This window comes from Rhinolophus sinicus, chromosome 14 (assembly GCF_057876585.1).
Source record: "Rhinolophus sinicus isolate RSI-liver-muscle chromosome 14, RSI-T2T, whole genome shotgun sequence".
NCBI lineage: Eukaryota > Metazoa > Chordata > Mammalia > Chiroptera > Rhinolophidae > Rhinolophus > Rhinolophus sinicus.
This window is the reverse complement of record NC_142514.1, coordinates 51658589-51683828: the sequence shown is the minus strand read 5'-3', so window position 1 is coordinate 51683828 and position 25240 is coordinate 51658589. Positions and strand designations below refer to the sequence as shown.

Genomic DNA, 25240 nt, shown 5'->3' with positions numbered 1-25240 from the left:
GACCTGCCTATAGACAGAATTTCCAGACTCAATACAGATAATTCAGAATTGTGGACAATACATAGAATGTATCCTTAAGTAATATCCTCCTACCCAGTACTGTTATGAATCAAGTTCAATGAAACACGTATTTTAACTAAAACAAATGGTGATAGCAAACAAATGACTGAAAGCCTTTACTATAAAAACAATTTAAAAACTCTAAATACTTGATTTATGACTTATTGACAATAACTTGCTCTGCACTTAAACTATAAAAGATTCTGTGTTAAGCTTTTCTCCCTTTAGTCTCACAAATTTACTGTTTCAGATAAAAATATAAAAAGTATTATTCCTGTCTCTAAAAGCGGCTTTTGACCTGCGATGAATGGAATTTATAACTAATCTGCAAACACGAAGGTTTGGATATGATAGTTATACAACTGAATTTATAAAAATTAACATAAGTGGCTGAGACATCTGAGAGTTGGGAACTAAAAGGGCCCAGGAATACAAGTTAATTCCACATAATATAGGAGTATCACAATGGAATGCATTTGATAATTAGATTTATTATTTTTTTAAAAATAGTAAATACAACCTTAAATCAATAGAATTTCACAATATTTGACTTTTGGCATGTGGTAATTAAGTGTAAACCATTGCTTTGAGCGCTGTTTTCAATATACAAAAATCATACTTGCTTTAAAAATTTAATAATTTAAATTCTTCAGAAAATATCAAAAATGAATTACCATTATATTGTAAACATGATCAATATAAATCTTACATGATGAAAAAAAGAACACAATTCCAAAAAGCAACACAAGTCTCACCTCCTTCAGAGGCCAATGTCTACCAAAATTAACATAGAAGATATTAACAGAATTCACCTGTCAATGACAATGGGCAAGAGAAAACTGTTTTCCACAGGGAGGATTCCTGGAAGGTTACAGTTGTGAAAGGTACTGACGAGGTGCCTTAAAAATTTTCACTTGAAAATTCTGCAAAGGTTAATTAATAGTCCATTCAGTTATTCAAAAGATTTGTTCTCTCACGAAGCAACTTCTAACAGCATTGCTGAAATGTTAGGTTCAATTTGCATTTGGACGGTGCTGTAATAACAGTGCACAAGAAAAATAGGTTATTAAACCTACAGGCAAAGACGTCACCTCCCCCAAGGACTCTTCTGAATACTACCATCTCTTAAATGTGCACTGAGTTCCCTGTACATTCATACACCTTGTCTATTGTAGGAAGAGAAGAGAAAACTTTTAAGAGTTCACAGCGAGGCCACTCTTTATAAACAGAGCCCCAAGACTAAGCGCACACACACACGTGCACACCCACCCATAGAAACTATGATAATAAAACTTACTGCTGCCTTCAAAGCTTGATCAATATCTTCCATTAGGTCTTCTTTATCCTCTAAGCCCACAGAGAGTCGAATCAGTGTGTCACTAATCCCAAGGGCGTCTCTCTGGCTCTTAGGCACTGATGCATGGGTCATGATTGCCCTGGAAAAAAGTGTGAGCAAATTTTGGATCATTATATTCTATGAATGGAGGCATAAGTCTGTCTCATAAATTGTAATTATCTTCAGATTTTTTTCTACTCTAAATATCAGATTCCTCATACACCTGTAACTTTTCACAGGAAAAAAAATCAGTTGTGAAAACTAATCTTTTTAGTCATTATTTTAAGTGAAAACCAAGGTCTTTTATTATTTTTATGCCATCAGTAAGGTATACTCAATCCAGACACTGAAGGTGCTGATCAAGCAGGAGGGAAAGACATAGCCTCCAGTGTGCAGATTTTAACACCTTGCCCGAATGAGGCCTTGGCCAGAACTCACATACCCTGTGACCAACCAGCTAGACTTACAAGAGGCTTCTTGGACCAAGAACTAGCCAGAATTCGTTCCCTCTGGACCAACAAGTCAATCCAGAGCTGGACCTTCTGAGGCAGATCCACGAAAGAACCAACCCAGGATCACTAGTTCAGCCACTGTGCATTAGTAATTTCAGCACACGACCCATGTGTAAAAGTAAAGCACCTACTATGTGTCAGGCACTATAGTAAGAAACCAAAAAGAAAGATATTTTCTTTACTGTAGATAACAAATAGAAGCTAAAGATTAAGACAATTCACAGAAACAGAATAGTCAATAGCAAATGCCAAACCGGTATGGACAGTTAGGACTGCCAGACTTCAGAGGAGGAATAACTCCTGTAGGCTGAGGCCTCATGGAGGAGAGGCTTCTAGTCTCACTGAGCCCTAACACATACCTTACCACCGACACTCATCCTTTCCCTGCAAACTACCAGCAAAATCACTGCCCAAGCTGCTTTCTCCCGGCTTCCTTCAGAGCCATGGAAAGAAAAATGTCAGTCATGGTCAGAGTAAATGGGTATCTTCTTGTATCACTCTAATGAAGTTTTACACACAAACATTCCTCCTTAAAAATGTTCCACCTCTTCAGGCTCTTAACTCCTTAGAAGAGAGTATATACAGAGAAATAAGGCCTCTGAGCCCAGTAGACTTGGGTATGAATCTCAGCCCCTCCACGTACTGGTTGTGTGGACTTGTAAAACTTACCTGGCCTCACAGTCGATTTCCTTACCTGACATAACAGCGATTATTTATTGTATGCTTACCATGAGGCAGGTACTCTACTAGGTCATTTGTATGTATCAATTCATTTTTTAATGAATACAAATTGGATAGAATACCTATCTCAAAAGTTTGTCACAGGGGTGGCTGGATGGCTCAGTTGGTCAGAGCACAAGGTCTGAACAACAAGGTTGCCAGTTCAATTCCCGCATGGGATGGTGGGCTGCGCCCTCTGCAACTAAAGGTTGAAAACGGCAACTGGACTTAGAGCTGAACCGAGCCCTCCACAACTAGATTGAAGAACAATGACTTGGAGCTGATGGGCACTGGAGAAACACTGTTCCCCAATATTCCTCAATAAAATTAAAAAAAAAAAAAAAAAACACAAAAAACAGTTCATTTTATAGACTAGCACTTTAGTAATAATTATTTTTTAAAAAAAAAGTTTGTCACGGTCGTTAATGGAAGGAACATACAATCACCTGGAGTGCAGTAGGTGCCTAATAAAAAACAATAATTCATAATAGTAGATAGAATTTATTGGGCACTTAATGTAAATTAAGGCATTAGCTTAGGAATGTTTTCCCCATGTTCTCACAATAACCCTAAGAGCTGGGCACAGTGTTATCCACATTTTACAACTGAGGACACTGAAGTTGAGAGAGGATAAGTAACTTTTCGAAGGTCACAGAATTAATACACATTTTCAGGCTGGGAGACCAATGCGGACCAGTGCAGTTGGCTCTGCTTCCTCCTTTCCTTATTCCAATGCTGCACTAGTTACAGCCGAGTTGGGAGAATGACAGAAAGGAGGGTGATGGAACAGACAAGCCCTGACCTCAATTCACGGGTCTACTGGCATCAGGGTTATGCCCTAGCTGGAGCGTCTGAGAGCTAAGCAACTTTAAACCAAATCCCTAAACAAATCAGCAGAGGTCTGTTTTTAAGAGAGTCTTAAAGTAATACACATTTCATTACTATGAAAAATAAACCAATTTCATATGCTGAGTGTGCCCTCTTGTGCATTCAGACTCACTAGCAGGCATTTCCTTGAAAGACTAATGAAAACCTTTATGCGTTATCTTAATTATTTGAATCACTATTTGGACATCATACGTAGATTGTTTAACTTTGTCATATTGCCTGACTCTCCCCAGAAATTGTAAACTACTATAAGAGGGCAGCAAATGTGCCTAAATTTTGGTAATCCCTGATACCCCTCAAAACAATGCTTCTAGAACATAGTTATTCCAGAAATCTTTATGAAAAATAAAAGACAGAACCATACCATGTACATTTATTTAGTACAGTTGAAAATTATTAGGTAATGATGTTGATTGATCCTGGCAATAACTACAATATACAGTCATAGTAACATACAATAAAGTCAGGATATAGTTCAGGAATGCTTGTTGGGACAGGTAATCAAAACATGATAATCATTATTTTAATTATTAAGCTTATGGATGAAAAATGTTGAAGCTCAAGGTTAAGTAAGGGGTGGAACAGGTATCATCAGATCCAGATCGAGACTGCTTTGACCTCCCCTCATCCCAAAGCTTCAAAAGTGAAGCTGCTAACATATTCCAGTGTGATATTTGAGTAATCAGCACAACTTTCTGTGTCTTCGTTTCCTTGTATGTAAAATAATTATTTGGACTGCCTAATCTTAGGCTGCTTCATAATCTAATATCCTCTGGTGCTTTGATAAAATTGGTAGTGAAGGTCCAGGAAAAACAAGTTAGATTTTGGATTTACCTTGCAAACAAAATGGAACCATTCAGGGTTGAACAGAAAGTAAACATATTTCATGGTATCTAGTTGGGTCGACCTCTGACCATCAAGGCAGGGAGGTGTTTTGTCACAGACATTTCCTATCTATCTCAGGAAGCCTTGAAATCAGCCCTTTCAGTACAAAGTCCCACTGCTGTTTCAGGACAGAGTGGGATAGAACAAGCTGTGCTGGGCCAAAGGCCAGAGAGCCTACCAGACAATTAATTACTGCTGGAATCTCCTTCAGGCAGAACAAGGGTTGAAGCGAAATTTAGGAGGACACTGGTAAGTGGCCCCCATTAGACTTTATCAGGATTTCCATTCTATTGAGTCAAAGTCCACTCTCATTAGATAGTGCCATGCTGTTCTTATCATTAAATATCTTGAGTTATTCCTGATTTTATCATATCCCTTTTCCAAATGTTCATTAAACCTGACACCGAAGTTAAAATACTAAGAAAAAATATACATATACTCACGGAAGCTCAGCAAGACTCTCGTATCCTCCCAAGCTCTCAGCCAGAGTAAATAACTATGGCAAAGAAAAGAGTAGTTTAGATGTCCCACAAAAACAAAAATACAAAAATCTAAAAATAAAGGTTTTTAAACAATGGCCCTGGGACAGAGGGTAAGAAATGGTGGTGATTATGAAGAAATTGTAAATTGGGCCACAAAGTCAGAGATAAAATGAGAATAAAATCCATAATAATGATTTCATTAATTAGACATATTATGTATAAACTTTTAAAACATTAAAAGTTGATAAAGGCAAATTCTGTGTACCTCCTACATCTTCTTAACTTAGCCCTATACTTAAGTAATACTTAACATGAGCTCTAAAGCCTCAGAATTATTACATCTGAGATCTAGCTCTGTGGTTACCCTTTAAATAAAAATCTCTAAATGTCTACACACTAGTGTGTTAAGATGTATCAGTTATTAGATTAATACAACCATTTAACTCCCTCCTGGGATAGAAGGGAAAAAAAAGAACTCAGTTTTTGTATGTAGTGTTACAGTATCAAAAAATTTTACCAATGTTTTTTTAAATTACTCTCACAAGTCTATTAAATATACACTAATCTTGTTCTGATTTTAGAGGTGGACACATTTTAGATATCAGTAGGGCTTTGACTAATCTGGCAGCATCCTATGCTTTAGACCTATAGTATTTAAAACTTAAGAATCAACTACAGGAGCTCAGAGTAAGCCCAGCATTGGAGTAACACAGACCTCTCTCCCAGGGGCCAGAGCTTCCTGCCACTGTGAAATTTAGACAAAGGCCTCCCGCAGAAGCAGCCTGGGAGGCACAGGATTTGGAAAGCCACACCTCGGCTGGATTTCAGAGCAGCCTTTGTGTACTGCACTCACTGCACACTACTTTGAGGTTTCACCTCGTATTTCATTTGGAAAAGGGGTTTACTTTTAAGTAAATGAGAAAACCAATGCACTAGAACATTCTGTCCCTCTCAAATTGATGGCAGTATCCGGAAAGTATAAGTAAATAAACATATTCAGATATCTGCTACTGCACCAAGGTCATTTTCTAACCCAATGCATTTCATGATCAAAAGGTTTGTGGGTGTGACCTGCAGGTACAAAAACATTAATCTGAGTTGGGTGGAAGTGAGAGACAATGAATTGCTATAAGAAGGACTTACCCTCTACAATTTCACAACTTATTTGAAAGTTTACCTTCAGGCTCTTGAGGAAAGTCTCAGCATGCTGAAGAGTGCCCTTAATATAAAAGGTGACCATCCCCGGGCACCCAGTGCACTGGCGCTTTGCCAACTCATGCTGAGGATGAGAGGGCAGTCCTGTAATCATGAGGTATAATAAAAGTCTTATTTTAGAGTCAAACATGTAATTTCAAAACCAAAAAAATATCACTTTTTGTTTAAACTGCAAAGAAACTTAAATAATGAGTTTTACACCGTGGTCACACATCTGGCTACTTATTCGGGCCCCTGTCTCTATCTCTCCAGCTTCATTTTGGTCTACCTTTTCTACCCTCTCTATGCTCTAGCCACACCAGCTTTCTTTACACCAGCAGTACCACACTCTTTTTTCATCTCAGGACTTTTGCACCTGCTACCCAGGTTAAAACCTGTAGCTGTCTTACTCACCATACTAGTTCCATGAGGAAAAATCCATTTCTTTTGTCGATAATTGGATCCCAGTTCCTAGTACAAACCTTAGTCCATAGTTGGCAATTAATAAATATTTGTTAAATGAATCTGAAATGCCTTGTCCATGTCCTTTTAACAAATGCGACCCATTCTTTAGGGCACAGCCCAAAACATTTCTCCCTCTCTCCACCCAAAATATACAGCTCTTTACCTAGGATACATACAGGGCATTTAATCTCATATGTATTTCTGCCTTGGCTTATTGAAGTTCCTAGGGCAGGGATTAGGCTTAATTCCCCTGTACACCCAAGACCACAGGGCTAGATACCTCAAAAGAGTTTAAAATAACTCTTTACTTAAGACCACCACAATTTAAAAGACTGGTAAAATATCAAAGAGTAACATGTATGTCTGCTAACTCCACATGAGTGTTCCTAGATGTTGTAAGAGGTGAAGGAATTCAAAACAGAAGTAAGAGAGCTTTGGGGGAATTTTGGTGCGTAAGTATCAAGTCTCAAATTGATATGTATCAAGCCCCAACCTAAATCAGATAAAAAAAAGCTAATGTAGAACAGTAGCCTGGCAGGATTATATGCAAATCAACTTGAAAGTACAATGTTGCAATTTTGGAATAGGTATACACAAACCTTGGAGCAAAAGACCATCACAGGAACGTCTAATGCTTAAGACTAATTTCCTAACATGCGAGCATCCACTAGACTATAGGCAACACAAGGCCAGAGACCATGCCCATCTTCTTCACCCCAGGACCCACCACAGAGACTAATGCACCACATAGCAGCATTCAATAATAAATGAACAAACATAAAAAAATATATGAAAGTGCCTAACTTACAAGTAAATGTTACATAAACAGAATGCTTAGGATAATCCTTAAAATCCCAAGGACATGTACTTAGAAATCAGATGAACGTACCAGGAAAAATAACCTTTTCTACCAGAGGATTTGATTCCAGAAACTGAGCAACTGCCATTCCATTTTCAAAATGCTTCTGCATTCGGATTTGTAGAGTCTTCAGACCCCGATTGAAGAGGTAACAGTCAAAAGGAGACGGAACTGCTCCAATAGCTGTAAAATGAATATATCCTGGGTTAGTGTGAAGGTGGGGAGGAACTCAGAAAACTCTCTGACCCCTCTTTTTCATCAGTGTCTTTGAGGGGATTCATATATCAAATCAGAAGCATGAGAATGAAGCACAAAATATGCTTAGAGAAATGGGCTTTAAAATGAAGAGGGAAAATAAAGATCCTGAAAATTGTATAAACACAATAACTTCTCGAATATGAACACAAACAGTCCTTTGGATAATCTTAATGAAATGACACACTGCCCATAGTTTAACCTTGTTATTTCTTTGAAAGAGTAGTATAACATATAGACAAAAAAAATCAGTCCAGCTCCTATTATTACTGAATGTTCTACCAATATTCTATTTAGCTTTTGTCTAAAGCGGCCTAAGACTTCACAGACCTCCAGGATATGGACCTGACTCCTGCTGTCTATAAATAAAATAAATTTATCAAGCAACAAGTTCTTTCCTCAGTGCCCCCTTTTGTTACTTTAATATTTATTTCCTAGAATATTAAATAATTAAGAATATTTTTATTCTTAATTATGTTAATATCTTATGTGTCTATAAAACTGCAATGATTAAACAAAGTCTCTTCAAATAACCCCTATCTATACATAAGATAACTAAACAATCTAAACAGGAAATGGTGTTTAGACATCATTAAGTTTATATCTTAAGTCCTGTTTAAAATTAACCACCATTCCAGGTATAAATAGTATAAGAAAGCCGAATGTTTGGTTTTCTTTTTTAAAAAGGAAAAAAATCCATTAAGCCTTAAAACTAAAACTTCACTTGGTCTTTACCAAATTTGATAAAAATTAACATGGATTTGCAAAATAACAAAACTCATTCCAGTTGTCATGTTGTAAAGCCCTGTTATGCTATAACTATATTTTTATAACCCGATTTTCGTACTTCCCTCTAAAAATCATAATTTTTTTACCTCTATTTCTCATTTCTTTCTAATAGAATGCTATCACTTCATAAGATCTAATGGAAACATAACTATTAAATGTATTCACTCTGAGAGCATAAGATAATCCAGATGTTTTAATACTTACAATTTTGCAAGAAACGGAGCCTACTGTGGAGGGTCTCAGAATTAAGAGACACTAAGCCCATTACAACATCACTGTGGCCTAAAACAAAACAAAACCTTTACATTAAAAACAGTGTATGTTTATTCTTTATTTTATAATTTCTAAAATGTTACTTTCACTTGAAAAAGTCTCTAGGAAAAGCCCCACAAAATTAATTTAAATAAACTTTATTCAGTTTGACAATAGCAAAAGCTATACCTAAAATAATAAAATAAAAATCATATAAAAAGTAAATGCTTCTTTTTAAGCTGTAAGCGAGACAAAAGCATAACCTGTTATAGTAAATTTTTATTCACTGCTCATAAATCATGCGCATAGTTTTATCTGCTATAAATGAAATTCTATATTTAATTAAAGTACAATTTTATGACTTTCTATCTGAGTCACAGAGAAAACCTGAATAGAAGAAAAGGGACCAAAATGTCAAACCCAAAGCTCTTTTCATCTATCCATGGAAAAGAACATTCAAAGTATAGACTATGCATGTCTTACCATTCATATATTTTGTTCCTGAATACATACAAATATCAGCTCCCAAAGCCAAAGGCCGCTGAAAAGAACAAATGGTTTTTCTTTTAAATAAGAAATCATTTGAAAATATGCATCATTACTTGCGTATTTGTTATTGTGAATACCATTCCTATTCTAACTTTTCAAAAATATGTACATCTTAAAATTTTCCAGGATCTCTGACATTATCTTTCCCTTTCCTCCCTCCCATCAAATAAAAGGACAATGTATTGGACCCAGTATTCAATCAAAAGGTACATTTCTTTTTTCTTTTTTTTTTCTTTTTTTAAGAAATAACAGATAAACTCAGGTCAACAGGTCTCCTGAACCTGTTTTTTCAGAGCAGTTGCTAACTGGCCCCTAAATGTATTACCTACAACAGAGATGTTGGCATTTTATGACTCGGTAAACACATAAAATAGTTGACATAAACATTATGCAACTGTTATGTCATGTAAGACAAACTTAATCTGCTTAGATGTTTAATCATTAAAATCTGACAATATATACTGTGCTTATTCACTTGGTAGGCTATGATCTTGACTCTTAAATACTCTTTTATTTACAGTAGTTTACCCAAGTTTAAATCACTTATAAAGAAATTTACTTTTCCTTATTCAATTGTCCTGCAAATTAATCCTTTAGTCTTAAAATGTCTTTGATATAATCAACTTATTCACTAAACAATATATTATCGACATCTTTCCATTTATAGTTTCTTTATAGTGTGTGTGTTTAACCTCACTAGTTATTTAGTTTTTGGAAGGTATTAGTGTAGGGGGCTATGGGACCTTTTCATTTAGAGTTATTTAAAAAAATAGGATATTTTAAGTAAGGTATTGTTCGAAGCACTCTCTACATATGTGTTTGCTCATTTCCAAAGTGAGGTAGTCAAACTAGATGATGTCTGAGACCTCTTTCAGGACTAACACTCTGCAAACTCTGTGGTCAAAAGAAAAACTAATAACTAACATCTATTGATCGCATTATGTGCCAAGAACTCTGTTAAATATTTTACACAAGCCAGGGAAGCACTGTGTAAAATGCTTCACCTAACCTAATAAAACCAGTACCTTTATGATTCTGATTGTACAGGTTAGGAAAAGGGACTTAGAAAAATAAAATAGATGTCTCAGATAAATAAATAAAAAAAGCCGATAGAGCCAGGACTCAGACCCAGACTACCTGAATCCACAAGCTCTCCTCTGAAATTTTACACTGGCTTGTCTGTCCACCTTGCCTTTTGTGAAACTTACACAAGATCCAGAAAACAAAAAGGCAGGCAAGAAAGAATATATCCAGGTTTCGTGAGGATAAAACAATGAGAGGACCTTCTCAGAAGATTTGCTTTGTGGAACCAATCAATACTTGTGGTTGCCTAGGAAGAATGTGATTCTGAATAATTCAACTGGAATGAATCCAGATTGAAATGAAGCAAGTCCTGCCCCTGGCATGAGCGATGTGATGTTGGCTTCAGAAAGGTAGAAAAACTGGACCTATTTTAATGACGGTAATAGGAGAAAGAGGGCCCGGCCTGGTGAGTAATCTGGGCAGGTCCAGGCTAAAACAATGCACACCATCTCTTTGGGAATGTAGAGGACTCACTGTGACTCAGCCAGATGAATCCTACGCTGTATTAACTGGCCTGTATTAACTGACATATGGGGTAAAGAATCCCTGGGGTAAAGAATCTAAGAGTGAAAATACCTGAGACAAATAGGCAATGTCAGGAGATTTTCATTTAGAAACAGACTGCTTTACCAGGTTTTCTGTTACAAGAAGATACAAAAAAGCAGCTAAAGATAACAGTCAGCCCTCCATATCCATGGTTTCGCATCCACAGATTCAACCAACCACAGATGGAAAAGATTTGAAAACAAAAAGTTATGTTGTTGTTGATGGGTACTATATAATTTGGCCTAAGATGGTTGCATCTGTACTGAACATGTACAGACTTTTTTATCTTGTCATTATTCCCTAAACAATACAGTATAACAACTATTTAGAAGCATTTACATTGTATTAGGTATTATAAATGATCTAGAGATGATTAAAGTATAGAGGAGGATGTGTGTAGGTTGTCTGCAAATACTATGCCATTTTATGTAAGGGATTTGAGCATCTGCAGATTTTGGTATTACCAGGTGTCTTGGAACCAAACCCCTTGGATACCAAGGGACAACTGTATATTATAAGTGAAAGGTGAATGGCCCACGAAGCTATCTGAAGGCAATTTAGCCAGGAAGTGTGTTTCAGGAAAGGAAAATAAAACATAATAGTGCCTTTGAATTAAACAAAGGAAGGTGAAGAACATAACTATGAAAATTGCCTCAGGAGTCAGCCAGTCACATGAAGGCAGACATCTGGCCCAACTTCAGGGATCCAGAACAGAAGCATGGAAATATAAATAATTGAGCTTGTAAACATCTGCCTAATTGAAGAGCTGAAGTAAACAAGCTGGGGTTTTAGGAGCTCTACACAATAAAGGGGAATTACAAGAATGGTACTAAGAATAACCACAAGGTATAGGCAGGAAGGAAAGAGCAGGGAGAAGGGAACTTCTAATAAGGAAAGGAAACTGTTAGGTTACTCAGTGGAAGGAGAGGGAGAACAGGCAGGAACAAGTCAGACAACTAGTGAATTACAGAGATGCCAAGATGATCTGCCAAAAGGAACAAAACAGAACAGAAAGCAAAAAGAATCTGCAAAAAAGTAGGAGAAAAAAATGAAAGGAATAAAGGACAAATGGGAAGGGGGAATGTTTGGGTGAGGGGAAAGGTGTATGTAGATGGTAAGAAAAAAGACAGTCTAAAAGGAGACTATAAATACTTACAACTACAATGTGAAACATGAAATAGAAATTCATAATAAAAATAAGGTAAAGATATAGAGGACTAGGCATAATCTTTGGGTGCTGAGGGAAGAGAAACTAGAAAGAAGATAAATGAATAAACAATATGTGTGACATACATTGGGATGTCATTGAGTACGGCTTTTCCTTTTATTTGGAAGTTTCGTCAAGTTAAAAATATCTATCTATCTGTCTATCTATCTATCTATATCTATCTATCTATCTATCTATCTATCTATCTATCTATCTATCTATCTATCTATATATAGTGTGACTAGAAATAATATTACTAACTTGTAACCAGCACATACACATTCTAGTCCCTACTATGTGCATGGCACTGACAGATACAATCACAAAATAAGACCACATCTTCGGAGAGTTTACACATGCTAAGAAAACCTAAAAGCTTGAATTAAGACAATGTTTAAAACATACAAAGTCCCATACAAGATAATAACCTAAAGAAAGGAAGGATGTTTACATTAAAATCACTTTCAAACTCATAAAATCTAATCATAATTATTGACTAGACAAAGAATTATAGTTGGATCCTTTCTACTATTAGTTAATGTCTTTTCAACCTAATTACAGGTGTCTATGTAGTCTACAAATCATACCCCCCAAAATTATTTCATTTACCTGGAAATATGCCGACATAAAAGTGTTATCCACGACCAGAATAATGTCTCCACGTTTATGGACAGTCTGTGCACAGGCTGCAATATCAACTATCTTCAAGTTAGGGTTTGTGGGAGTTTCAATCCAAACAAGCTAAAACAATTCAGGAAGTAACAACAGTTTATAAAAAAACTCCGCATAAATATACATCCCATATACTGTAACCATTTGGGAGGCTACCCTGGAGTAGCATTGATGATGAAGCTAAAAGGTTCAAATCTGAATCCTAGCCCCATAAATTTCTGCGAGGTCATAGCTAAGTATTAGGTTGGTGTAAATGTAATCGCAGCTTTAAAGGTTAAAAATAATTACAAAAACCGCAATTACTTTTGCACCAACTTAGTAACTTACCATCTATATTCCTCAAATTCTTTGTCTGTACAATGGCATTGGTAATATTTACCTGAGAGACTTAGTTGTTGTAAGGATCAAATCAGATAATATACATATAAGCAGAAAAATATGAAAGTTAACTACTGTAGTTATTTTCCATAAAAAAGAGAACGTTTTCCAAAGATGTATTTCAGTGTCTGGACATTTTGTTCTCAAAGATTATATAGATTGTCTAAGGGTACATCCTAGAATTTTCATTAAACAGAACTATCTATATAATGCCAGAAATATCCTTAATATTAACTCAAATAATGCCAGACACACTAGAAACTATAAAATAAGTACCCAGGACTTGAAGAAGAGCATGGGTGTTAGAGTGAAGAAGTGACACACACACAACAGAAAAGCTGCTACAGCTCACTTAAGACACATTATCATATTTATCTGTATATTCCCAAACCTAGCACAATTCAGGCATATAGTGGATGTATGATAGTTATTGAAAAGACCAAAAAAGAGAATTCTATTTGTTAAACAAGGTGCCACTGTGTTAATGACATTACCTACTGCTTTCTTTTTAAAAGGGTTAATAGTGCCTTTTTTTTTTATGAGCTACATAAATGGGCAAGAAATATGGTTTAATACCCCTCCTACTCTAGAATTTTACTGTAGAAAAGATAATGTAGTTAAAATAATGCATTTTACAAGAATTGAATTATTTAAAGAATCTATAAAAATTATTCCTGAGTAAGAATTTACTATTCTCACTCATTTTAAAAATAATTAAAATAAAAATAAAAACAAAGTAGATTTCATATGCAAAAATATCTTCAATGATGAGGCAGATATTGGGGGGGAGGTAATGTATTAATTCCAGTGGGTAAAGAGCGACTACATAAAGTTCAGTTGACAAAAATTAATATACTCACAATTTGCTTTCCTCCCTTAGAAAGACTCAGACCATTTTAATTAGTATCTTTTCTCCCAAGCAAGATAAAAAGCAAGTTTCTTTGCAAATAGACTTTAGTCACTCAAAGCTGAGTGAGAAAAGATTTTCACTTTTTAGCGATCATTGTAACATAATCCTGAGTACAATTGAAACTTTTAAATCATTAGCAAAAATTGAAAAGGGTTGACTTATAAAAGACACTGGTCCTTTTTTCACCCATGCAGAATTTAAATGAGGTCCGAAGAAAGAATATCACATATGCCACTCACTCAGGCACAATACACCTTCTGATGGCATACAAACGTCCCAGGATAGAGGCTAAAGATTCCTTGTGGCCCATTCTCTATTTCTATTATTTTGCTAAAGTATTCCTAGAACCCTTAAAAAGCCACTATACTTAGAGTCTAGGGACTTGGCAAAGCTTCCTTTTCTGTAACCCAATTTCAGTGATGACTTCTGTTACCAATACTAGCTTGGTAATACAGTTAAGAATTGTGTGCTTTTGCTAAAACTTTTTAAACAGTTATCATGTACTGGGTACTGTACTAAGTATTTCATGTGCCTTATTTCATTTAATTCACAAAACCACCTTTCTATAAAACAGGTACAATTATCCCCATTTTGCAAATGAAGAAATTAAGACTTTGGTTAAATAATTTGCCCATAATCATATACCAACTATGACACAGAATTAGTATTTGAATCTCGCTCCAGAAGTCATGTACCTAATCATTATACTATAATATCTCGGGGACACCAGACCTATCTTACTCTGGTTCCTGGTTTCCAATGACTTCTAATAAAATATGTTATTCCGATTTAAATTATGTCCCCTAGTAAACAGAAATGATGAAAACAAAACATGACAGAGAAAAAAAGACGAAACTGAAAACTGAGTTACCTTGGTTTCTGGTGTAATGGCCGCATCTAGCAACTTAGTTTTGGAACAATCAACAAAAGAAATCTTTAATCCAAATTCAGCTGCCACCTGCCTGAAGTACCTGTTTGTACCTGAGGCATAAGAGAATCAGATAAAATGGAAGAACATTGTATTAAATGTTCATTCCTTATAGGTATAAACAATTATATAAGGAAATGTCAATCACCAATAAAAATACAACTAAGAGCAATTCTACTTTGGTTAAATAATTTGGCTATCGTGTAAAGAATATAAGGCTTGGATTATAAACTAAAAGTTAAAGAGTCAAATAAAACACACTTGATATCCACACCAAGTGGCATGAAGCAGAAAATACTTCTCAAAACACACAATCTCTACTCTTCAGTGACATGCTCCCCGAAACATCAATATCTCTTTTTAACAATTTCTTTCTAGTACTGAAATTTAAAATAAATGAACGAATGTCAATGAAATGTTCAAAATAAAATTTCAATTTGATTATACTTTGGTAATAGAAAAGAACTGGTTATTATTCTTTGTTCTTTCTCAATCTTTTTGTTCTATTGTTCTGAAGGCTTTAATAGATAAATGAGATAATGTAAATCAAACTACTTGAGTTTTATAGTGAGAAAAGATAAATGATTCAACTTAGGATAATTTCTTCTATAACACTGTTCTGTATTTGATTTTTATATATGTAAATTTAAAGGGAAAACTGCTACTGCTGTAATTGATAGTCAACTAAAAATAAAAAGACAAATACCCTAAGATCAAAAATATACCAGACTTTTGATGTTATGTAGACTGACCCTAGTTAATATAGGTTGAAAAATGATGTAAGTAAATGTTAAAAATTAACAGCAATTTTTAAGATTTTATGCTATATTTGCCGTGAGATTTTTATAATGCATTATATAAGTAACTAAAGGTTTGAGATTTCATCATTTCAATTCAGCAGTCATAGGGACCTAAGATAAAATATATAGCACCTTGCAAATTTCTGAGGATAAAATGATTACTAAGGGTGAGTGCCTTCCTTCAAATAACGTACAGATTTAACTTTTTGTTTAGGTAAGAGATAGATAAAAATGATCATAATATTCTAGAAGTCACATTTTAATTATTTGGAATACATATGTATATTTACAAAAATTTTTGCTGTTGTTTTGAATACAAAAATCAGTCTTGCTTGTTTTCTTTACCTTCCCACTTGCCACTTTAAATAACTAGCATCTAAACTCTTTAGAATGGTAGTTCTTAAATTTGGATCCATGGACAGGCCTCAGGTGGTAAGATCCCCTGACCCTGAAATTAAAATAATAGACACTAAGTGTCATCTTAAGTATACTTAAGGTGGGGGAAGGGGTCTATAGCTTTCAACAGATTTTCTAAAGGTTCCCTAAAACCAAAAGGTGGGTGTGGGGGACAGGGGGAGAGTAAAGGGGTGAGTAAAGTTCTTTGAAAGTGACTTGAGTTATAACTAATCTTCATTGCAGGTAAAAATTTTAAATTACACTAGAACACTCTCCCTATAAACACTGTCTTTTCTAGAGTAGAATATGTCTAAAAGTTGATCAAGTCCTACGTTGTCATCCCAGCAGCTTAAATAAAATTCTTACTAAACAGTCTCTTTTATAAGCAGTTCCACAGCATGGACCTAAGAATTTACGCTCCTCCTTTACCAAGTCTGAGCCAGCACAGAGGTGTCCATTACACCATTAAAAAATAATAATTAATCAGTAATATTGATAACATAATTCAGGACCTATTTTATGACCTTTAAATATCAGGTGACACAACACGAATGTGAGAGGGCACCTACCTCCATATACATCATCCATACAAATAATTTGGTCTCCTGCTTTTAAGAGATGGGTAATAGTCATAGTGGCAGCTAAACCTGAAGCAAAGGCCAAACCTAAAATAAAAACAAAACCAGAGTTAGCCCAGTAGGTTAAAAACACGTACAGTGTTTTGCTTGTGTTACTTTATGTCCCTCTCTCTGCAGACAGGGGAGTCATCACTGCTAAGTCATCAGAAGTCCCTCGATTACATCATTACAGAATCCCCCTTTCCATTTCAAAGACAAAATAGCTTTAAAATAAAAAATATATATAATTCTGCTTCGGTTATAACCTTTCTCTAAATCACTTCAAAGAAATAATTCTTTATACAAATCTGAGATAAAAGGCCAGTTGCCAATTCAATTACCATTGAAAAACAGCAAACTCTAAAGAAATTTCAAACTTGAGGAACAGAACTCAGATATGATTCGTGAACTATATGGATACGCAACTGGGCAAAAAATTTAACAAAACTCAAAATCAGACCTGCCATGTGTCTGACAAATTTAATACATTTCATTATTATTTTTTTAATGTGGAATCTCTTTTAAACAAATATGATCTTGTGTTGAACAAACATAATAAAAATGAATAAAAAAATAACTGGCATTGCGCACATTAAACACACTAAAAGAAAATATCCTGACAAAATATCAATAGATCACCTTGATGATAAAAATCACCTATGGCTAGCAGAAGGGATAATCCAGTTAACTTGAAAAATGAAGTTATTGTAAAATCTTCTCAGAAAAGTTTAGATTAGGATTACAATTCTCTACAAAGCAGATCTGTGGTCCAACAATGAATTCATACAGAAGGCTAAACTTCAAAAAACAGTTTAAAACAACCATGTTTTCTGGAGCCCACTTGAAAAGTGTCTGACATAAGAACACTCAGCCTTTATACCTCTGCAGGAAACAATGTTGCCTGTACAGTACCAAATTTCAGCAGTTTAGTGTTTAATCTCATCCAAAACAAAACAAAATAACCCCAAATCCCAAATAAACACAATAATTCATATTAACATTTCTAATTCCTACACTCTTGCTGTGAGAAAACTCCTTAGACTCATTTCTATTCACTATTCTGCCCTCTTTAGTAACATTTATATAAAAAAACACAAATATGGGGCCGGCCCAGTGGCTCAGGCGGTTAGAGCTCCATGCTGCCAATTCGATTCCCACATGGGCCAATTGGGCTCTCAACCACAAGGTTGCCAGTTCGACTCCCGCAAGGGATGGTGGGCTGCACCCCATGCAACTAGCAACAGCAACTGGACCTGGAACTGAGCTGCGCCCTCCACAACTAAGACTGAAAGGACAGCAACTTGAAGCTGGGCGTCACCCTCCACAACTAAGATTGAAAGGATAACAACTTGACTTGGAAAAAAGTCCTGGAAGTACACACTATTCCCCAATAAAGTCCTATTCCCCTCCCCCAATAAAATCTTAAAAAAACAAACAAAACCCACAAAGATGATTTAACAGCAATCCATTCCCTTAATGAAAAAAACCACAGGATTCAAGAAATTAATTCCTAATCTCTGAGAGCACATTATCGATAGTGCCTGCCTATTGCAAAAATACCTTCCTGTTACTCTTAGGCACAAATTATCAGGTAACTGAACCTTAGGTTGCGTAATAAAACTTAGTTAATGTTTACCTATTTAGACTGACAGCTTCAGATAAAGAGTGCATTTATTTACATAAATACCAAATGGCAAATTCTGCCATTTTGCCTCTATTCACATTTATTTTTACCTAATAATTATATACATATTGTATAGTCTACCAGCTGTGGGACCTCGGGCAAATAATTTAATGTCTTAGTGAAATAAGAGTTTTGAACCAAGCAATCCTTATTTCATTCCAATTTTACATTCTGTGCCTCTATGATTTTCTCTATGCATACGAGGTCTGACTATTAAGTTTGCAAACTTGCCATCATGCGCTTACATTGGCAGCCCTGTACAAACAGCTCAGTAAGATTTCATAACGTTGGTATATCAGTGTTTCACAGCTGTGTTCGTGTTGAAGTGTGGTGGTGTCTTGCTGAGTGGCGTTCATTATTGTTGTTGCGTGTTTTTGTGTACCATTGCGAGAATGTCTGAGCTTGAGTTAGAGCAATAAACAAACTTTAAATTTCTTGTTAAACTTGGCAAGAGTGGAAGTGAAATCAGGGACGTATTAGTCCAAGTTTATGGGAATAATGCCATGAAGAAAACGGCAGTATACAAACAGATTAAATGATTTTCTGAGGGGAGAGAATGCATCACTTATGAAGAGAGGTCAAGGCAGCCAGCAACGAACACAACTGACAAAAACATTGCAAAAATTCATCAAATTGTGCATCAAAATCATCGGCTGACTGTGAGAAGCATAGCAGACCAAATAAACACCGATAGAGAAACAGTTAGGAAAATCTTAACTGAAAATCTTGGCATGAGAAAGGTGTGTGCAAAAATGGTCCCGAAGGAGCTCATCAATGAACAAAAGCAAAGGAGAGTCAAAGTTTGCCAAGACCTTTTGGAAAGGCAAGACAATGTTTTGGGTCCTGTAATCACTGGTGATGAAACTTGGGTGTACCACTACGACCCTAAAACAAAGCATCAAAGTACACAATGGAAGTAAGCCAATTCTCCATGACCCAAAAAATTCTGTCAGTCCAAATCAAGAGTCAAAACGATGTGCTGACCTTTTTTGATATCAGAGGGATTATTCATTATGAATTTGTACCAACTGGACAGTTAACCAAGTTTACTATTTGGAAGTGCTGAAAAGTCTGCGTGAAAAAGTTAGATCAAAACGACCTGAACTTTTTGTCAACAATTCATGGCTCTTGCATCACAACAATGCACCAGGTCAGACGGCACTGTCTGGGAGGGAGTTTTTAGCCAGTAAACAAATAACTGTATTGGAACATCCTCCCTACTCACCTGATCTGGACCCCAGTAACTTGTTTCTTTACCCAAAGATAAAGGAAATATTGAAAGGAAGACGTTTTGATGAACATTCAGGACATCCAGGGTAATATGATGACAGCTCTGATGGCCATTCCAGGAAAGAGTTCCAAAATTGCTTTGAAGGGTGGACTAGGTGCTGTCATTAGTGCATAGCTTCCCAAGGGGAGTACTTTGAAGGTGACCATAGTGATATTCAGCAATGAGGTGTGTAGCACTTTTTCTAGGATGAGTTCGTTAACTTAATTGTCAGACCCCGTATAAGAATAGATTCCAGGGAGGAACTTCCGGAAAAATGGCGGAGTGAGGAACATGATGTGAAACATACTAAGCTTAATCCTGTTAACCATTGTAGAAGGAAAAGCTGAATGGTGTCCAGGAACCAGGAGCTGCTCTGTAATTATGTTGATTAAATATTGTTGATTGAAAAAAAAAAAAAAAAAGAATAGATTCCAGACTTCACAAACTTTGATATGGAAATCACTTACTGTACTTAGCCCCATCCAGAGCTGCCACTGCTTTTTCCAAGCAATTCCTGGTGGGGTTTCCAGAACGGCTATACTCAAAACCCTGAAGGAAAGAAGTCAGAGTTCATCCCAAGAAATCTAAATTTATTGTCAGAGTCCTGCAATGGAGAATTTTACAACTATGGGTTCCTCCTACCATAATAACTTTTTTGTTATTTACATATGACGTCTTGCCATTAGAAGAATAAGTGTTGTAGCTATAGTGGTGTGGAGGGGCTCTGAAGTCAGCCAAAATGGATTACAATTCTGTTTCTGCCACTTAAGAGTTACAGGTCAACAGTTAAGTTACTTAACATCTCCTGGTCAATCTCAATTTCTGCTTATGGGAATAAAATACAGATATCTAGTTCATAAAACTGTAGCGAGATTAAAATGAGATAGTGTACAATAAATCCTCTCCATGGTGCCTCGCACATACTAACTACCAGATAAATGGTTGTTTTTATTACTAGCATTATCATGCTAGACTTACCTTTACCCATTTATCTGGGGACATCAGGAAAAGGGAATCACCTCAGCCACCAGAGTAAACCTAACTCTAAACTGTATTTCATTTCCTAACGAATAAGTGATGTAAGTTCTGTTTAGCATCCAAGAGGAAGTTATGAACAGGTCCTACAAATGCTCAAGGATCAGATCTTGGATCTATAAAAGTGACTCAAAAACCAGAGAGTAATTCTTGGTAAAGCAGCTCCACATAATACTTTTCTGACATTTGCTTTATGTTCCTTTTATGCATATGGCACCATACTAGCTATATTCATCCAGTCATTTTATTTAATCCTCATCATCTGCTTTGAGGAAAGTGAAGCCAAATATTACAGGGAGTGTCAGAGTCAGAATTCAAACCCAGGTTTTAAACATTGACGAAAAATCCTATCATTTTCTCCCCCTGACTTCTTATAGCACACAACAAAACACAACCACTCTTTACACCTTTGTTTCTGATTCAGGAGCTCCCAGTTGCTAATAATACATATTTTTAAGTTTTGTTGTTTTGTTCATTTCCTTGTTTTTGACAAACTTAGTAGACATTTTATAGGGCTCCAGATAGTCTAGTCCCCTCCTCCCACCATCACCCCCTTGATGTGACCTGCAGCTGTACTCACTAGACAGAAAAAGAGCTTGGATTCACGCGGCTACTGCCACACTAAGGTACTCCGTGTTTCCATAAATATTCACTTCAGAGATTTAACTTCGTGGGGGAAAAGAAGTATATTTCAGAGGCAAATTTCCACTCTCTTGCCTATTCAATAGCTTTCCAAATGGAACTGGATAATTAGATGCTTCTCAAATTCTATTTAGTTTTCTGATTTTTTAAAGGTATTAAGAGGAGTTTGTGGATTTTACCATCCCTGCTGCTCTCTGAAAACATCTGTTAACATCATAGCTAAATGGTTAACTTTTGTATTAAGTACTGAAGCTTGGGCTGCCACACATTCACAAAACCCTACATCAGGAAAAAACTGCATGCATGTATACAGATATTGATTCCAAAATACAGTAGTAGCTAGAAGTATCCTAAACCAGTTGTAGAAACGCCCTTAGAACTCTACCTCATAAAACAAAGGTTAAGTCTAAAAGAATTTTCCTCAGCTTAATATAGCATAACACACACTAAAAAGGTTTTTGAAGTATAAGCAACTTTTAGACATACAAAGTTCATTTAATTTTTTTCTGAACCTCAGCAACTTTTAAATACTCCAAGATCCATTAAGTATGCTACCAAAAGGGAAAAAGCTATATGATTAACAAAAAGGGCTCTCTCATAAGCCTTACATGTCATGTATCTATGACTCTGGGTCAGTTCCTTTTCTGTAAAAAGTGTATAATACCTATCCTGCCCTCTGACCTGGTTGTTGTGAGGATCGAATGAAAAAATAGTGAAGTGAACACCACGAAATACCAAACTACTGAGCAATTACAATGTACCATACAGCTTAACATACATAGCAACAACTTCTGTGGTGGGTGTATTATTAACCCCACTTACACAGGTTACGGAATTTTGCTCAAGGTCACCCAGCTCAGAAGAGGCGGTGTAAGAATTCAAATGTAGGCCCTCTGACTACATAATCTGTGCTACTAATCACTAAACCACACTGCTTAAATGATGCAATGGGTTAGATTATTGCTAGCATTACTGGAATATGGCACAGTGTGTAGCCTAATGCCTAAAAGTGGGGTTCTAGAGCAGGGCTGAATTCAAGCTCCACCGCTTACTAACCCTGTGGCCTTTGGCTACTTACTTATCCCTAATTCTCAGGTTTTTTTCATGAGAAAAATGAGAACCTAATTCATACTAGGGTTGTTGTCAGGATCATCTGAGACAATACATGTACTACACATGATATAATACATGTAAGTATGTATCTAGCACATAGTAGGTACTCAGTAGATACAACTGAATACAGGTATTGGAAATGATCTTGATTCCAGATGAGTTATAAAATCCTAATTTTTCTAAGCTGACTCATTATACCTTTATTATACCTTTAGGCTGTTAAAAGTAATTCAAGAAGTTATGACCCTTAGTTTTTAACTGCAAATTTGCCAAAATCACATGAATTTCAGTGCAAATCTAGATGGCAAATTGGACGAAGTGTTCCTTCTAGTCCTGCTTATCAGAACAAATATGATCACTGAACCATCCAATTCAAAGCTTTACTGCAAGGAGGATTACAGGTGTAGTAAACATTCTTTTGGGCTGCCTTCCTGATGTATAAGCCATCTTATAAATTTCTTGGGAGCCTTTTTAATTTGTAAGCCGTCTCTTTTCCTGCCCAACCCTGGACCGCCCCAGGTAGACCCAGCTCACCGAGTGCCGGCCCGGAGCCCCTTGCTTGAATGTGGTGGACAGTGAGATGGGGGGCACTACAGCCATGGAGGTCCATTGCTCTGGTTCCTGGCCCACGTGGATGGCCTGCGTGGCGAAATGTTGGAACCTGGGCAGGAAACCGTGTGGGGAGACGTCTTTTTTCTGCATGCTGAGCTGCGAAGGAAGAAGAGAGGGAAAGGGCGATAAAGACAAAACTAGGAAACCGGTGCGTGAGGGCTTGAAAGAGACACAGAAGAGTCAAGCGGAAGGAAGCTAAAGAAACGCCGGATGGCCAGCAGCAAGCACACAGAACCCGGACTCCGCGACTCGGGGGCTAAGACTCTATTAGACTGGGGGGAGTTGCGTTCCCCGCGGGGCGGAGCCAGCATGACCCAATGAGCGAAAATTCCCGACGCGGCTTCTGCTCCTCATTGGCTGACAGTGGAGGCGTTGCCCGGAGCGTCACCAGGACTGTCTTTCTCGGTGCAGACCGTGCAGTGAAGCCCAAGGCCGTATTTCCACGTGGGGTTGTTGTTGGTCCCTGCAGTCGAAATTCCCGAATCCCGGCCCTGGGTAAGCTGCCGTGCTGGTTCCTGGGAGCCACTCGGGCCGGGAGAGGTGCGGAAAGGTTGGCTTGGTATTGAAACCAAGTAACTTGTGAACCACAAAAATAGCCTCCTCTTATTGTAGCCTGTGCCTCTCCCCTTCCCGTCCTACCCTTTGTCCTGAGGGTGGTGCTGACAGATGCTAGCGATAAAGGAGATTCCTTCCAAAACCGTGGCCCAAGCTGCGAAATTTGCAGCTTGGATTCTCATTAACCGAGGGCCGCCTGCCTTTGAAGGTACACTGAACTACGCAATGACCCAGTACTTGGGCAATGATTGAAACAGGAATGAGGGTCATATTTTTCTTAATAGTAAGCTACTATAGTGAGGATCTCCAACTCTGGCAGCCTCCTAAGAGCGACTCAAACTTGAACTTTTTTTGAAGCATTGTTATCTAAGTTTGAAACATCCAGAGAAACTCTCCCTGATGAAAAAGGTAGTGTGGCTTTGAAAATCTTAATTGGAGCTTCAAATATTTACCAAAAAATGCCTTCATTGCTACACAATTGATAGCAACATTCTTGTAGGAAAAAGAAAACCGTCCCCCGTCACTATTTACCACTCACCAGCACCCAGAGCCCAACTCTCACAAGGATCACTCCTTTAAAACAACAAAAATCTTCCGTGTTTTTCTGAAAATAAGACCTACCCGGACAATCTGCTCTAATGGGTCTTTTGGAGCAAAAATTAATATAAGACCGGGTCTTATTTTACTATAAGACTTGGTCTTATGTAATATAATATAATATAATATAACATAATACCAGGTCTTATATTGATTTTTGCTCCAAAAGACGCATTAGAGCTGATTGTCTGGCTAGGTCTTATTTTTGAGGAAACAGAGTAGTTCCCTAAACAATACAGACTTGACCTATTTACTATTGTGATTATTTTCTAGGACTAGGGCATATTTAGGGATTTTTCTGTTCCTGCAAAGTCTTAGCTAAAGATCTGAAATTTTATTAAATCAGTTAAAAAAAGAGAAAGTGCAAAATAAGCAGCTCTTAAAATTTTACTGGAAGGACTGAGGTAAATTGCTTTTCAAGATATCTTCAGGTAGGCTTAGTCTTTAAGCACTAGAAGAGCAGTGCCTCAGGTCCTGCAAGGCTTTAGAGGCCTCCTAATATGTTTATGCCTGGGGGGAAAATCAATTAACTCCAAAATACTAATAGATATTAATATATATTTAACTGATGTTCTGTTTAAAATATTACTTGTTGTCAACTGCAACTCATCTCAAGAGTTATATATAACTGTACATGGGTATCTTTATATGATACTAGGATGCTTAGAGAGCAGAAGTGTGTAAAACAGTCCTAATTAGGTTACCTCCTAATATTTGTGGATAAATATGGGTGTTTTATTTAGTGTTACTGTAATAAAGGATTCTTGAAAAGATGGCACCACTATAAATGCTCTAAATTAAGCCTTTTTTACTCTCATAAATTGAGGAAACTTTATTAGATGGCAGCGTCGTGTTATATATCAAGGACTCAGCAATTTTACTTGTAGGAATTTGTCCTTCCACTGTATTCCCACATGTACGTGAGGATGAGCAAGAATGTTTGTTATAC

The 25240-nt window shown here is 36.6% G+C and overlaps 1 protein-coding gene across 1 annotated transcript; it reads right to left on the bottom strand.

The window, feature by feature from the left end:
* Positions 1-531: 531 nt before the first annotated feature.
* CTH (cystathionine gamma-lyase) lies at positions 532-23378 on the bottom strand. The gene is made up of 12 exons (XM_019755086.3): positions 23062-23378; positions 20205-20286; positions 16736-16831; positions 14914-15023; positions 12692-12823; positions 9181-9238; positions 8650-8727; positions 7432-7584; positions 6061-6182; positions 4845-4897; positions 1358-1496; positions 532-1094 (listed from the first exon to the last, which is right to left on the bottom strand). Exons 1-12 carry the CDS (start codon positions 23227-23229, stop codon positions 1074-1076), a joined length of 1212 nt encoding a protein of 403 aa, XP_019610645.1. The 5' UTR covers positions 23230-23378; the 3' UTR covers positions 532-1073.
* Between the last annotated feature and the right edge of the window lie 1862 nt (positions 23379-25240).